Source organism: Bos mutus, chromosome 15 (genome assembly GCF_027580195.1).
Source record: "Bos mutus isolate GX-2022 chromosome 15, NWIPB_WYAK_1.1, whole genome shotgun sequence".
Lineage (NCBI taxonomy): Eukaryota > Metazoa > Chordata > Mammalia > Artiodactyla > Bovidae > Bos > Bos mutus.
The window spans coordinates 41,547,938-41,563,838 of NC_091631.1; the positions used below are offsets into that span (position 1 = coordinate 41,547,938).

At 37.0% G+C, this 15,901-nt stretch overlaps 1 protein-coding gene across 1 annotated transcript in view; it reads right to left on the reverse strand.

Moving 5' to 3' along the window:
* Window positions 1-2,245: 2,245 nt before the first annotated feature.
* The window catches only part of COPB1 (COPI coat complex subunit beta 1), a 34,713-nt gene continuing 21,057 nt past the window's right edge, over window positions 2,246-15,901 (reverse strand). The window contains exons 15-22 of the mRNA XM_070383987.1: window positions 12,899-13,126; window positions 12,561-12,740; window positions 10,080-10,224; window positions 9,012-9,131; window positions 6,298-6,443; window positions 5,619-5,708; window positions 4,523-4,678; window positions 2,246-2,592 (exon numbers count right to left, since the gene is read on the reverse strand). Of these exons, the coding sequence (XP_070240088.1) occupies window positions 2,533-2,592; window positions 4,523-4,678; window positions 5,619-5,708; window positions 6,298-6,443; window positions 9,012-9,131; window positions 10,080-10,224; window positions 12,561-12,740; window positions 12,899-13,126 (1,125 nt within the window). The 3' untranslated portion in view covers window positions 2,246-2,532. The remainder of the gene's footprint in view (window positions 2,593-4,522; window positions 4,679-5,618; window positions 5,709-6,297; window positions 6,444-9,011; window positions 9,132-10,079; window positions 10,225-12,560; window positions 12,741-12,898; window positions 13,127-15,901) is intronic.

Sequence of the window (15,901 nt, forward strand, 5' to 3'; positions counted from 1 at the left end):
CTTTTCTCTCATAATATCTAATGGCATCAAGGAAACTAATATTCATGGGAACAGAGCCTGGGAAATGATTTAATCCGAAACTGCATCAGTTGTTCTGCTCTCATCACAAATCTCTAACGCTGGACACTGCACCCACCTGATCCCTTTTTAGCATTCCCAGTATCTTTCCTATTTGGTAGCCACTGACTCTGCTTTGAGATCTTGGTGTTCTGGAATCTCAAATGCCCTATGACCCCTGGTTCATTTGATTAAAAAAGCAAGTGGCTTCAAAGTTTCTGACATCATACGATGTATCCGTCTCCTTCACACTTCAAACAAATCATTTCATTCTCACTCAAGTGCTGAAATAGGAGATGCCGCTTTCACTCTTTCACAGACCTGATCTATGGACTCATCCTGAATGCAGCCTGAATCTTAGCTGGAAGGCAAAGTGTAATAGTTTAATGTTCAGACTTAGGTAAAAGAGCAGACTATCTCAGTCATCCCCAAGGAAAGCAAGGGCCAAAAGAACAACACAATCTGACCTGAGGGAACTGAACTCAGCTCACAAAGGCATTTAGAATCATCCTGGGGATGGTGCCCAGCCCTGGCATAAAATGAGAGAAAAGGGAGGAGAAGGTGAGGCACAGAGGCAACATGGAAACAGGACAGCTCTCTGAATCCTCTGGAGTTGAATGCTCCCAGTGCAGCTTCAGTAACTGGCTGGCTGGAAGCAACTTAATTCCTGACAAACATAAAGGAACACCCAAAGCTAAATGTGAAGATTAAAAATCTATTTTGGATTATCTGCTTTTCACTATGATTCAGAATAATTAAGAATAGTATGTTTATTTTAGGCAGTTTATAATCCTCTTTTTAAAATGAAGATGGATACAGATGGCCAACAAACACATGAAAAAAATGTTCACTCAACATTACCAATTATTAAAGAAATGCAAATCAAAACTACAATGAGGTCATCACCTCACACTGCTCAGAATGGCCATTATCAAAAAATCTACAAACGATAAATGCTGCAGAGGGTATGTCGAAAAGGGAACCTTCCTACACTGTTGGTGGGAGTGTAAGTTGGTACAGCTACTTCGGAGAACAGTGTGGACATTCCTTAAAAAGCTAAAAACAGAACTACTACATGACCCAGCAATCCCACTCCTGGACATATACCTGGAGAAAACAGTAATTTAGAACTATATATGTACCCTAATGTTCACTGCAGCACTGTCTACAATAGCCAGGACATGGAAGCAACCTAAACGTTCATCAACAGAGGAATGGATAAAAAGTATGTGATACACATATATAATGGAATATGAGCCATAAAAAGGAACAAAACTGTGCCACTTTCAGAGACATGGATGGACCCAGAGACTGTCATATAGAGTGAAGTCAGAAAAATAAATATCATACAACGTCACTTATATGTGGAGTCTAGAAAAATTTTTACAGATGAACTTATTTGCAAAGCAGAAATAGACACACAGACGTAAAGAACAAACATATGGATACCAAAGGGGAAGAGGGGAGTGGGAGTATGGAGAGACTGGAATATATATATATATAGACTACTATGCATAAAATAGACAACTAATGAGCACCTACTGTATAGCACAGGAAACTCTATTCAATGCTCTGTGGTGACTTAAATGGGAAGAAAATCTTAAAAAAAAGGGGATATATGTACACATACAGCTGATTCACTTTGTTGTACAACAGAAACTAACACAACATTGTAAATCAATTACACGCCAATAAAAATTAATTAAAAGATAAAATGAACATGGATCTGTTTTCTCAAGGTATTTGATACTTTCTTCTAGAACCTAAATTTCAGAGAAAAGCCCTTTAGAACACGATGAGGCATTTTTTAGATAAACTGATGTCAGAATATTAAGTCAGTAACCATTAATCTGGAGAAGGAAATGGCAACCCACTCCATTGTTCTTCCCTGGAGAATCCCAGGGACGGGGGAGCCTGGTGGGCTGCCGTCTATGGGGTCGCACAGAGTCGGACACGACTGAAGCGACTTAGCAGCAGCAGCAGCAGCAGCAACCATTAATCAAGTAAATCAAGGCCTATCTCATTTCATATCACTGTATCTTTAAATTCTCTTAAAAAAGTTCATATATTCACAACTCAAACAGCAATTTAAATTTATAATAGAAATCTATAATGCAACTAAAAGAAATTCATTGTTACATAACTAAAATTATGTAATTACACATTTATTCATAAAACAACAAAAGACTTAGGAATAGATCTGTTTATTGTACTGTGAAAATGGTCTTGATACATGTGAGAAACATTATATACTTTGAGGACAGCATTCAAAACTGTTAAGACAAAAGACAAACTATAATTTTAAAATCAATCTTGATTTAAGGGAAAGGCTATAAATTATTGGCTGGAATGCATTCAGCATGAACTCAGATTCTATATAACACAAAGCACAAAAAGAGTACAAAAGATGTTGGAGTCCAGTAAGCCCATACCTAGATTTTAACTGTAAAGCTGCAAAGACTTTTTTGTTTATTCTTATATACTATTTTTCTTCTGAGACAAGTTGATTTTATCTCCAAGACTTAAGGCCATTCCCTGTAAGAAAGAATGAAGATGTTTATACATAATTATTAAAACCGTATGTAATCAGTAGGTTATTCCATCTTACCAAGCCCCCACTCAATGATACCAACCAACACTGAAACTAGGATGTACAAAAAGACTCAACAAAGCTTCACTTGGTTAAGTACTTGTAGTGCTAGATTGACAGAGTCACTAGATTTCAAAAAACTAAAGAATACATTCACAAACACTCCACAGGAATTAATCTGACTGCAAATAAACCAGAATGACAGACCCAAAAGGTGGGCCATTTATTAAAGGAAGCAGTTATATTTCAAGAGTGAAAAGTGAAAGCGAAAGTTGCTTAGTCATGTCTGACTCTTTGTGACCCCATGGACTATACAGTCCATGGAATTCTCCAGGCCAGAATATGGGAGTGGGTAGCCTTTCCCTTCTCATCTTCCCAACCCAGGGATCAAATCCAGGTCTCCTGCACTGCAGGCAGCTTCTTTACCAGCTGAGCCCCAGGGAAGCCCAAGAGCCCCAGGGAAGCCCAAGAATACTGAAGTGGGTAGCCTATCCCTTCTCTAGCAGATCTTCTCGACCCAGGAATCAAACTGGGGTTTCCTGCACTGCAGGTGTATTCTTTACCAAGTATGGTTATTATAAATATGTGTGTGTGCTTAGTCGCTTAGTTGTGTCCGACTCTTTGAGACCCCATGGATTGTGGCCCGCCAGGCTCTTCTGTCCATGGGGATTCTCCAGGCAAGAATAATGGAGTGGGCTGCCATGCCCTCCTCTAGGGGATCTTCCTGACCCAGGGATCAAACCCAGGTCTCCTGCATTGCAGGCAGATTCTTTGCCGTCTGAGCCAGAATGAGGTTGTATTAGATCATATATATGATATATATTATTAGAAATATTAAAATAGTATATATTATAGATATAAATAATATATCGTTATAAATATTAAAACAAATATATAATTATATTATAAATATATATTATAGATATGAATAATATATATTATAAATAAAAGAATTGTATATATATACATATATATAAGCATCTAATGTCAACAATAAAAGTCTGTAAGTAAAGACTGGCTATAATTTCCAACAAGGTAGAGGTTTTTTTTTAGGAAGAGTTATTTCACAAGAATAAAGACATCTTTAGTGGTTATTTAAAATGGGATAAATAAAATGGGCATTTATGTGATTAAAGCAAGATTTGATATTATACCCCACCTGAGGTTAAATGGGCCAAAAGGGACCCCCACTGGTCCCCAACATTAACAGCCAAACACGTCTGTTCTATTTACCCAGTTTTAAAATATGCATTTAAGAGGCTACAAAAATTTGCACTGAGATATTTGACCAGTAATTATTGGGGCAACAGTTAGACCAAAGGGCAAGAACTCCTCAGCTCAATCTCACTCTGGAGATGCCAGAACTTTTTATACAAAGGTCACTAAAATGGACAGGGAAAAAGAAAAAAAAAAAACTTATAAAACTCCTCTCTCTAAGACCAAGCTTGTTGATTGGATCCCAAATGAAAACAAAGGTTAAAGGGATAAAAATTTACAGAATTGAGATGAAAGTATATAAAATTGTATATTTAAATGGACTTTACATAAGATGGTTGGCATCCCACGTAGCTCAGTGGTAAAGAATCCACCTGCCAATGAAGGAAATGTGGGTTCAATCTTTGGGTCGGGAAGACCCCCAGAGAAGGGAATGGCAACTCACTCCAGTATTCTTGCCTGGAAAATCACACGGACAGAGGAGCCTGGCAGGCTACAGTCCACGGGGTTGCAAAGAGTCAGACACAAGTGAGCAACTGAGCACTAGCAATGCACAAAACACTAGTATGCCAGAGGACACTATATATAGAAATGAGAGAGACACAGATTCTTTCTCTTTGTATTCAGTTCAGAGACCATCTCAAAAAAAGCAACCGTTACCTGACTCTTTGCACGGATTCTTATGTGGCCAGTAACAGGGGCCTCTGGTCCCTGTTGTATCGGCTTTTCAATGCTAACGTTTGCAAGTGCATCTTCTCCAAATATGGAACGAGCATAGAGGTTGGCTGCCATAAAGCCACAGTAACCAGAAAGTGCCTGCAAGAAATTTGGGATAAACTTAATACTAGAGAACTACACATAAGCAAGACTAAACAGCACAGGTAAATTATCACCACTTAAAGCAGCTTATTCACCACTTATTCATACATGACTGTATGAACCTGTTGATACTCGCAGAACTATACATGTAAAATGTGTGAGCTTTACTGTTGTCTGTATCTCGATAAACTTGATCTTAAAGAAACAGCACTTATCCTAATTTGCATTTCTATATTCTTTGTTTAGAGTTGTTTGACTGCCTCCTACACCAGACCTTAAGCTCTATGAAGAGACTATTTTTATTTTCTTCATTATTGTATATCCAGCAGCTCACAGAGTATCGGGCATAGAGTATTTATCAGACTCACTATCTGTTGAATAGACTAACATGAATTAAAGCCTACTTGACTTGGTCTGGCAGTATTCTTTCACTGATTAAATCACTACCACAACATTAGCAGAAATTTTATAAAGAAAACTTCCTTACATTCTCAGCTTCAGTTTTTGGTCTTTTTCTCTAGTCTTTTTTTCATACATACACAAACATAGCAAAAAATCAGAATACATTAACAATTCCATACTTGATCAGATATATTCTGACCCACAATCAGAATCAAAAGAAGAGGTCATGGACATTTTCTAATCTAGTACACTCTGGAATAAAGTTTTTAGTTAAAAGGGAGAAGACTGAAAAGAAAAGTCAATCTGACTATTTAGTTGGGTCACTGCTCTAGGGACAAGCAGATACTGCTCCTATTTCAGTAGAAAGCAGTAAGCAGATTCACACATTCTACGGTATAGTTTTTTCTAACTAGTCCAGAATGACACTGCTTTTCTCAGGCTAAGTAAAAACACAATATACTACAGAAAATACAAGAAAGCCAAGAATCTACCATTACTCTGTATCAGAGTTAAGAAGTACCCAGGCAAATCTTACCTTCTCTGGAGTGAGGCATTTCATGTTGGTTGACTTTAATATGTGCTGTAAATAGTCATTTAAATCAACTATATTTGTGTTAACTGTCACCTGTACAGAGGAAGAGGAAAAAAAGTCAAGAGATTATACTTTTAACAGAGAGAAAGCTATGAATTTCTTATCTTGGGGCTGATAAAACAATCACTTATGTGTCCTATTAAAACCTCCTTCCAAGTACTTAAGGGGAAAGGGTGGGCAATGAAAAGTAAATGACATCTACAAAATCCAACAAACTGTAGGCTGGTATCAGAACTTTCGAGTACAGATAACTTCATAGACCGTCAACATGCTGTACATAAAATAGTTCTAATAAAAATCAAGGCTCATAGGAACAAAGTTCGCTAGCAAGCCACTGACTTTGCAAAGCTTCTATCGGATACTGATGCAATGGTAAGTTTCTATTCATACACACAGGGATGGAACATTGTTTATAATGTCTTGAACAATTAGATTAATTATAGAACTGTTACTCTCACCAATTTACAACAGTAAATTAACCAAACCAGTTGCATGCTTTCCAGTTAAGGCTAATTTGTAAGCATAGATACTGAAAGACTTTGCTTTTCACATCTGGGATTAATTTTATCAAAGAATCCCTCAACACTAGCCAAAAAGAAAGATAAGGAGTTTAAGGACTAACTTTGTTTTCCCATTCAAATTCAGCCCACATCTGACGGAATTCGGCATCAGTACAAGTTGCAGGCTGGATATAGTCCATGATGTCAATGTGAATATCACTGAGGACCACACAATTTCTGTCACTTGCTGCTCCAGAGACATCATAAACTGCAATTTAAAAAGATTCCCAATCACCAAAGGCAAATTTTAATTTAAAAGTTTTCATATTTCCAAATAACAACTATGATATTAGCAAATAGTTCTGCTTACTCAATACTGAGCTCTATTGTGTATGTTTTACAAATTAATTACTTATTTAATATTCCCATTAATCCCAAGTTACAGTATTATTACTTTCCATCTTATAGAGAAACAAAAACAGAAAAGTTAAGTTGCTCAAGGTCACAAAACTGGTTAAGTGGCAGAGGCCAGGATTCAGTCAATGAGTGCTTACATAGCAGTTGCAATGTGTTATAGACACTGTGGAAAGATATACAGGTAATAGTGTTCCCACAGTATAAGGCAATGGCACCCCACTCCAGTACTCTTGCCTGGAAGATCCCATGGACGCAGGAGCCTGGTGGGCTGCAGTCCATGGGGTTGCTAAGGGTTGGACACGACTGAGAGACTTCACTTTCACTTTTCACCTTCATGCATTGGAGAAGGAAATGGCAACCCACTCCAGTGTTCTTGCCTGGAGAATCCCAGGGACAGGGGAGCCTGGTGGGCTGCCATCTATGGGGTCGCACAGAGTCAGACACGACTGAAGCGACTGAGCAGCAGCAGCAGCAAGCTTACCAAGAATAACTTCCTTTAATTTTCAGCCCCACGTCTAAAAATAAATGTATTTTTCTCTGAATCAACTTATCAACTTTCACCACCTCACTTTTGCTGCCTCTTCTCTTCAAGGTTAATACTTGCTGCCATCCGTGATGCCTGCTTTGGTTTAGGACCTCACTCCATCAGTCATCACCTCTTTTACTCTTAATGTCTTTACCTTCATACTGATTTTCTTCCACTAGAGTTTATGAACATAGTCAAGGCTCTCTCATCTTCAAAAAAAAATCTCTCATCCTTTACTTCTTGTCTGGCTACTGCCCCCTCTCAATCTTATCAAAACCAAGGTCCTACACTCAGAGTGATCTACACTCACTGTCTTTATTTCTCCAAGTCCAATGTAGCCCTGAACCTACCACTACTGCCCAAGACACTCCGTAAGCAATGTTCTACTATCACTGATAGGTAACCTAAAGGACCTTTCTTGTAGATCTTCTGCAGCTTTGGACACATCTTCAAGATTTTTCCTTACTTCTCTAACCACACTTCCTTTACAGGCTTCTCCTTCTTTTAATATTGCTCTGAATAAAAAACTCTGAACAGCTTTTAATATTCTTGTTCTCTTGGATTCAGTTTTCAAATCTCCCCTCTCTAACTCTTTATGCCCTCTTTAGTTAATTTCTTCCATTTCTATGGTTTAAAAACAAATATTCATCTCTACTTTAGACCTTCTGTTAAGTTCCAGGCTCATCTCAAACTGCCCTTCAGTAACTTAAAGACCGTTTAATTTATTACATCTCTCAGTCCTTCTCTCCTGTATTCCATTTCAGTGATTAACATAAACACCAACCCAATACACCCAAGAAGGAAATCTGAGGGTTGCTCTAGCCACTTACTGTTAAATCAATAACCATGTCCTGGACATTCTACCCCCTTAATATCTGTTATATTCAGCCCTTCTCTTCATCCTGGCCATTACTGTGCTGGTTCAAACTCTCTGTCATCTCTCACCTGGGCTACTGCAAGTCTACTAGCTAACCTTCCTGCCTCTTCCAGTCTTCTTTAGCGCTGCCATAGAAATATTTAATCATGTGATTCACCAATAGTTCCTTAATGGCTCCTCTTTATATCCAGGATCAAGTCTGAAATTCTTAGCATGACAAGTATAGTACAGCTGCCACTAACCTTCTCAACCTCACTCTTTTCTACCATCAGGCTCTAGGCCACTCTCAACTCCAGGTATATCAAACTACTTGCATTTGATTCAACTGAATCTCTGTCTGTAGACCAAGTACTGATCTTTCAAAACCCCACTTGAGCTTCAGCTCCTCCACAAAGCCTCTCCTCCCAACCCCCCACCACTCTGCGAGAAATAACTGAATCTCTGCATAGACTTCCACTTCACCAGCACAGGCTTCTGTCACAGCGCTTAACATTGTGTACTGTACATTATCTATTTCCCTTACTGAACTAGAAGCTATTGAGGACAGAGATTTTTTTGTTCCTACCACAGAAACTGCTTTTTTAAAAAAGAGAGCTTATTGACTAAATATCTTTGTGCACGCTAATCCCTAGGTGGCTTGGAAACAAACACCTGTGCACAGTTCTAGACTTAGTTCAACGGTTGATAACATTCCTTCCTCCTTTATAAAGCCTTCCATAGTTAGCATTTTCCCCCTATGATCCCAAAGCACATAGTATATACCCTAGCTCTTAGCATACTGTATTGTAACTTTATATTACTTATTCTTCTCCTCTTGCTTGACAGTTTGAGGACAGTGACTCTCATTTCTGTACATCCAGAACATAGTACAACCCTGAATAGCACAGCAGATGTCCCATAAATCAATAAATGAATGGATTCAAGTCCTGTCCTCAAGAAATGTCACACAGCTGCTCATTACAGAAATTCCTTAATAAAAACATCCAAACATCACAGGCTATAAAACAATTCCTTACCTATATTACCAAAAATTATTCCATTTTCTGTTGATGCTACTTTGACATTAGCTTTAATATTTGCAAAATCATGAGGAGCAAGAGTCAAAGGAGACGGCTTTTCCACAAGTTTCAAGTCCCCTGAAAAAAAATTTAGATGTGGCTAAAAAGACATACATATTAACCTCTCCAATCATAAAACCTTAAAATACAGCTCAATAGTTTCTGGTAAAACAAGGAATAAAAGAAGGATTATGATTCAAATATGAGGATAAAAAAAATCATTTAACACTATTATTCACATCAATATGCACATTTTCTTTTAAAAGGTAATAGGCTTCTCAGAATAATCGTATATTTAAATTCGTTTATGTGTGTGTGGGGGGGTTGTATTTGGGGCATACCATTTTATTTCAGTGAATGGATACAAACTTTTCAAAAAGCTTAAGTCTTAAACTGTACACTCCATTACAAAGAAAGATAAACCAACCTGAAGAAAGAATCAGTTCTTTATGTAGGACTCAAGCTATGCTGACGAAGACAGGGCAGAACTATGTTCTCCCTTGATTTCTTAAAGCCTCTTAACTCTTGCTTAAGTCATATAGAACTTTGTAGGGAAAGTGCACTGTTCCTATTTACAATTTGTATTTTCCAACTTCAAAGCCAGATGCGTAAATGTGTCTTTATTAAGAAGAAGGAAAAAAACTCACATTGCTAAATGTGATGATGTATTACTTTGGCCACACATGGGGTATGTATTTAGTTATGAACTCAGAAAATACCTTGTTCTGCACTAAGGCAATTGAAACTAACTAAGCTATCTGGTGAATCTGTAATATAAGCAGTTCTTATGTATATTTTAAAAAACTGACATATGTTAGATCAAGCTCACTGAATGAACCTATCTAGTAGTACCAAAGAACATAAGCATAAGAAAGTATCACAGAGGCTCAGAAACTAAGACTTGATTCAAAATGTCACAAAGAGCTCAAGAGAATTCTTATACTAAAACTTGTACATGTCTCTTAGTAACCTGTTATAAAGATTTACCATATAATAAAACTTTCCCTTTATGGTAACTTTCCTTACCCAGAGTAGCTAATTCTAACGTGCAGTTCTGCAAGGTGTCACTGGTTTGGTTCACAACAAGTACATCCAGGACGATGTCATACTGGTTGACATGAACATAGGCTTCTGCATACACAGGGTCTGAGAAACCTGTCAACTGGGTAACCTGTCAGGCAAAAACAATCAAATGACTGAGACAATCAAATATATCTTAGCCAAATGACTAGGGATGTTAGGTGATTAACAGATGTACTTAGATTAAACCAGTCATTCGAAATGGGTATAATAAAATTCTTTTATAATTTAGACATGGTAATTGAAACTTACACATTACTATGTTAAATATGTTCAGCAAATACATTAAACATTATCTCAACTTAGGAACTGAATAGATTTGAACAGATTTTCAGTTAAATTCCTCAGCACATACACTCACTGGTTGTTACTTAAACTCGGGAAAAATAATTACAAGCAAGAAATTCTTGTAATTCCATGAAGATAAATTTTTAGATGTACCCCCACCAAAACTTTTAAAAGAACATCCAGTTCAGTTCAGTTGCTCAGTCGTGTTCGACTCTTTGTGACTCCATAAAAAAAAAATAAAGAAAAGAAAAATCCAGAGTATATATAATATTTTAAAAATGTAAAACATAACATTTCACCAAAAACTTAGGCAGCAAAAGAAAAAAATAGGTAAATTAGACTACATCAAAAATCACAAACTTTTGTGCATCCAAGAACATTATTAACACAGTGAAAAGGCAACCCAGAGAATGGAAGAAAATATTTGTAAATCATACATCTGATAAGCGACTTGTATCCAGAATACATAAAGAAATCCTACAACTCAACATATAGAAAACAATCAACCAGATTAAAATCACTCTCAAAGGACTTGAGTAGACATTACATCCAACATTACTAATCACTAGGGAAATGCAAATCAAAAGTAAAACAAAATGTCACTTCATACCCATTAGGATCGTTACTATAACAGAAATGAAAAGTAAGTGTTGGCAAGAAGATGGAGAAATCAGAACCCCTTCTGCATTGAAGGTTGGAATGTAAAACAGTGCAGCTTGCTACATGGAACAGTACAGCAGTCCTCAAAATACTAAAGCAGAATCACTATACTATCCAGCAATTCCATTTCTGGGTTTAACACAAACGAAAGTAGACCTCAAAGAGATATCCAAACATCCACCTTCATGGCAGCATTACTCACAACAACCAAAAGTTTGAAGCAACCCAAGTGTCCATCAACAGATGAACAGATAAACAAAATGTGGTATATATTTAGCCTTGAAAGGAAAGGAAATTCTGACACGTTACAAACTGGATGAACCTTGAAGACATTAGGCTAAATGAACTAAGAAACCAGTCACAAAAGGATGAAATTGTATGATTACACTAATGTAAGGTACCCGGCATAGTCAAATTTACTGGGATAAAAAGTAGAATGTGACTACCAAGGGCTGAGGCAAGATGGGAATGGGGAAATATTGTTTCATGGGCATAGAGTTTCAGTTTTGAAAAATGAAAATAGTTCAGGGGATAGATGGTGCTGATAGTTACATAATAATGTCAATGTACTTAATGCCACTGAACTGGACACTTAAAAACAGTTAAGAGGGGATTTCTCTGGGAGTCCAGTGGTCAAGAATCCACCTTGCAATGCAGGAGATGAAGGTTTGATCCCCGGTCAGGCAACTAAGATCTCTTATGTTGCAGGGCAACTAAGCAAGTGTCATAACTGAGACCTGATGCAGCCAAATCAACTGATATATATATATATTTAAGTAAGTTAAGAGAGTAAATTTGATTTTATGTAAATTTTACCACAATTTCAAAAAACAAAGTGAAAAAATTTTATAACTGTAATACTGTCAATATCAATTACCAATTTTAAGGGAGAAAGTGTTTTAGTAGTTCCTATTCTGCCACTAATCTTACCTTGGGCAAAAAAATCAATTTGAGACTGTTTACTTATCTAACAGAGGAAGGATTAAACTAGGTCATGGATGTGTAAATTTAATATTTGAGAAAAGAGAGATATAAGAATAATTTTCCTAATGAAATCTTATATGGAACTCAATACATTAAGAATATAAAAGTGGAGTTGCACTGTTTAAAGTAGCAGGGGACAGGAGAAACTGAGGGCAGGGTGTGGAGGAGGAGGCTAGTGTTCTACGTTTTAAAAGCTCTAGTTAACCTCTCAGGATCCCTTGGCTCAATGTTTTAGTTTACGGTAATTTGACACACAACTGGAACAAGTTATGAAATCAGCCACAGGACTAATAGTACTAGCATATAGAAAAGTATCAGGTTCCACTGAGTTTCAATTCACGTTTAATGAACCTATCAATCACAGTAAGGACAAAAAAATATCCTGTACTAGTTATTTTTCTTTTACAGTAAACAGCAGGACAAACAAATTCTTGATTAGTACTTTCTTAAGCAGCCAATTTAAATAATCCACTGGTGTATTTGATATATCGTTACCTTGTTAAGTTTAGATGCTAGGGGATCTGCAGCTTCTTTTCTCTGTGTGTTACCCATTGCTGCCAGCAAACTCAGCTGAAACTGATCTTCCTTGCAGTTCATTTCATTCTTTGCAGTTAGTTGCATGAAGGAAATGGGGTCATCAGGCTGTACTGTCACATTCCTCTTTTCAGATTCTTTCTGTGTTGCAAAAACAATATACCAACTCTCATTAATTTGGGAAAAAAAGATAGCTTTTTGGAGGCCTTCAACATAGACACTCCTCACACATGAGAACTGAAAAATCAACAACAAAGAACACAAAGCACTTTTATGCCTTTATCATGTATATACCTTACCTTTTGGGATAATTTTTCTTCTTCAAGTTTAGCAGATAACATGTGAGAAAGGGACTGTCTGCATTCCTTATTGAAAATGTCATTCATTAAAGGTGAACATTCAGATAAGACCTTGAGGCACAAGGAGATTCGATCTACATCATCGTCTGTAATCGGCTTCTTAGGAAGAGAGGATTTTCCCAAATGTAGGATAGTGGCCATGAGCAACATTGCTTCAGCAACAAAAGACTAGACAAGGAAAGAAATGGTTTATTTATTGTCAGGCTTCTCCAAATGCAATAATGTCACTTTAATATAACTCAAAATCCAAGAAATTAAACCTAATATCACTTAACCTGAATATTTTAGATTTTATTTTTTTACACCCTTCTCCTTCCTGCCATCCTCTAAAACCTTCATTAACCCCCAACTGATTGAGTAGAGATTTTAAAACTATTTTCTCTCACACTTTCCAACTTCGGAAAGTTAAAAGAATGATTTTTTGTTACTGTTCAGTCTCCAAGTCATGTCTGACTCTGTGTGACCCCATGAACTGCTTTGCCAACCTTTGTTGGCAAAGTGATGTCTTTGCTTTTTAATACACTGTCTAGGTGTGTCATAGCTATTCTTCAGGAGCAAGTGTCTTTCTAATCTTGTAGCTGCAGTCACTGTCTGCATTGATTTTGGAGCCCAAGAATGATACACTTCACCAATTGTTAATATTCTGCCAAAACTGTGTTCTTATTCTAACCATATATGTACATTTATTTTTTTGACTTGGGCTTCTGAGGTGGCTCAATGGTAAAGAATCTGCCTGCAATGCAGGAGGTGGGGATTCAATCTCTGGGTTGGGAAGTTCCCTTGGAGAAGGAAATGGCAACCCATTCCAGTATTTTAGCCTAGGAAATCCCACGGACAGAAGAGCCTGGTGGTCTACAGTCCATGGTGTCACAAAGAGTCAGACTTCTGACTTAGCAACTAAACAACAACAACAATTTTTTTGGCTTAACGTATGAAAGCAAGAATCTTTACTTCATAAGTGCTTTAGCAAACATCTCTTGATTCAGGACAGTTTCCTGGATAATCATAGTATCATTATCTCACCTAAGAAATGTAACAATTCCCAACTATATCTACTACACTCCAAATTCAATTAAATCTTCCTAATTGTCACAAAAATTTTTTTTTTTAAATCCAAGACCAGGTTCATACATTTTATTTGATTATTATTCTCTTGAGCCCCTTTTAACCTAGACCGGTCCCTTGGTTTTCTGTACTGTTTTCCACCATTGTGATGTAAATGTATCTACACATTGTGATCAGCATACAGATATGAAAAAATTATCAGAAGCCTGGGAAGGATAAATGTAATAATCCTTTGTGTCCAGATATGGTCTCTAGAAGGAAAGAGAAGGGGAGACAGAAAAAGGTAGCTAAAGAAATAATAACCAAAAATTTCTCATATTTGATAAAAACTATAAAACCACATATTCAAGAAGCTCAATGAACCATAACCAAAGGAAACATAAAGAAAATCACACTAAAGCATATCCTAATCAAATGACTGAAACCTGAAATTATAATTATAGTGATAAGGAGAAAATCCAAAACCAGCTGAAGGAAAACAGGACACACTCCACAAAGAGGCACAAGAGCAACATCTTGATAGTACTGAAAGCCAGAGAACAGTGAAGCAACATCTTTACAGTGCTAAAAGAAAAAACTGTCAACCGAGAACGCTATACCTCAAAGATATCTTTCAAAACTGAAGGAGAAATAAAGGCTTTTTCAGACAATCAAAAACCTAAAGAATTAACTGTCAACAGATCTGCACTACAAGAGAAGTTAAAGCAAATTCTTTAGGCAAAAGGTGTACGATACCAGAGAGAAAGTCAGATCTACATTAAGAAATGAAGAGTGTTGGAAAAGCCATAAATGAAGGAAAGCCAAGACAGCATGGTGATGAACAACCAAACCTCCTTCTGCCTTGTACCAAAGGTGGCAAATTTCTTGAACTAGTATGTTACCAGAAAGCTGGTTCTCTTAAACAGATTCCAGGAAACGCTCTCCCAACTTGCAGAACCAAGGCATAAAATGTTGGAGATTTTTAAGAAGCATAATTTAAAGAACAGACAAGACCTAAATAAATAAATAAGGGCCCTCAGAGAATTACAAAGTAAGTTATTCCTCATAAATAAAAGTAAATGATTAAAAGAGATAACACATCTTATAATTTACCTGATCCTCTGAATCTTATTTATGGATTTAGGAGGAAAGCTATATGATGGAAATTTTTTAAAAAAATCCTTGCTATTATAAACAGTGCTGTGATGAACATTGGGGTACACCTGTGTCTTTTTTTTTTTTTTTTAATTTACTTTTTTTTTTTGAACCCTCCTCTCTCCCCCCTCCCCATACGTGTCTCTTTCAATTCTGGTTTCCTCAGTGTGTACGCCCAGCAGTGGGATTGCTGGATCATAAGGCAGTTCTATTTCCAATTTTTAAAGGAATCTCCACACTGTTCTCCATAGTGGCTGTACTAGTTTGCATAGATGAATGGATAAGAAAGCTGTGGTACATATACACAATGGAGTATTACTCAGCCATTAAAAAGAATACATTTGAATCAGTTCTAATGAGGTGGATGAAACTGGAGCCTATTATACAGAGTGAAGTAAGCCAGAAAGAAAAACACCAATACAGTATACTAACACATATATATGGAATTTAGACAGATGGTAACAATAACCCTGTATACGAGACAGCAAAAGAGACACTGATGTATAGAACAGTCTTTTGGACTCTGTGGGAGAGGGAGAGGGTGGGATGATTTGGGAGAATGGCATTGAAATATGTATAATATCATATATGAAACGAGTCACCAGTCCAGGTTCGATGCATGATACAGGATGCTTGGGGCTGGCGCACTGGGACGACCCAGAGGGATGGTATGGGGAGGGAGGAGGGTTCAGGATGGGGAACACAAGTATACCTGTGGCGGATTCATTTTGATATTTGGCAAAA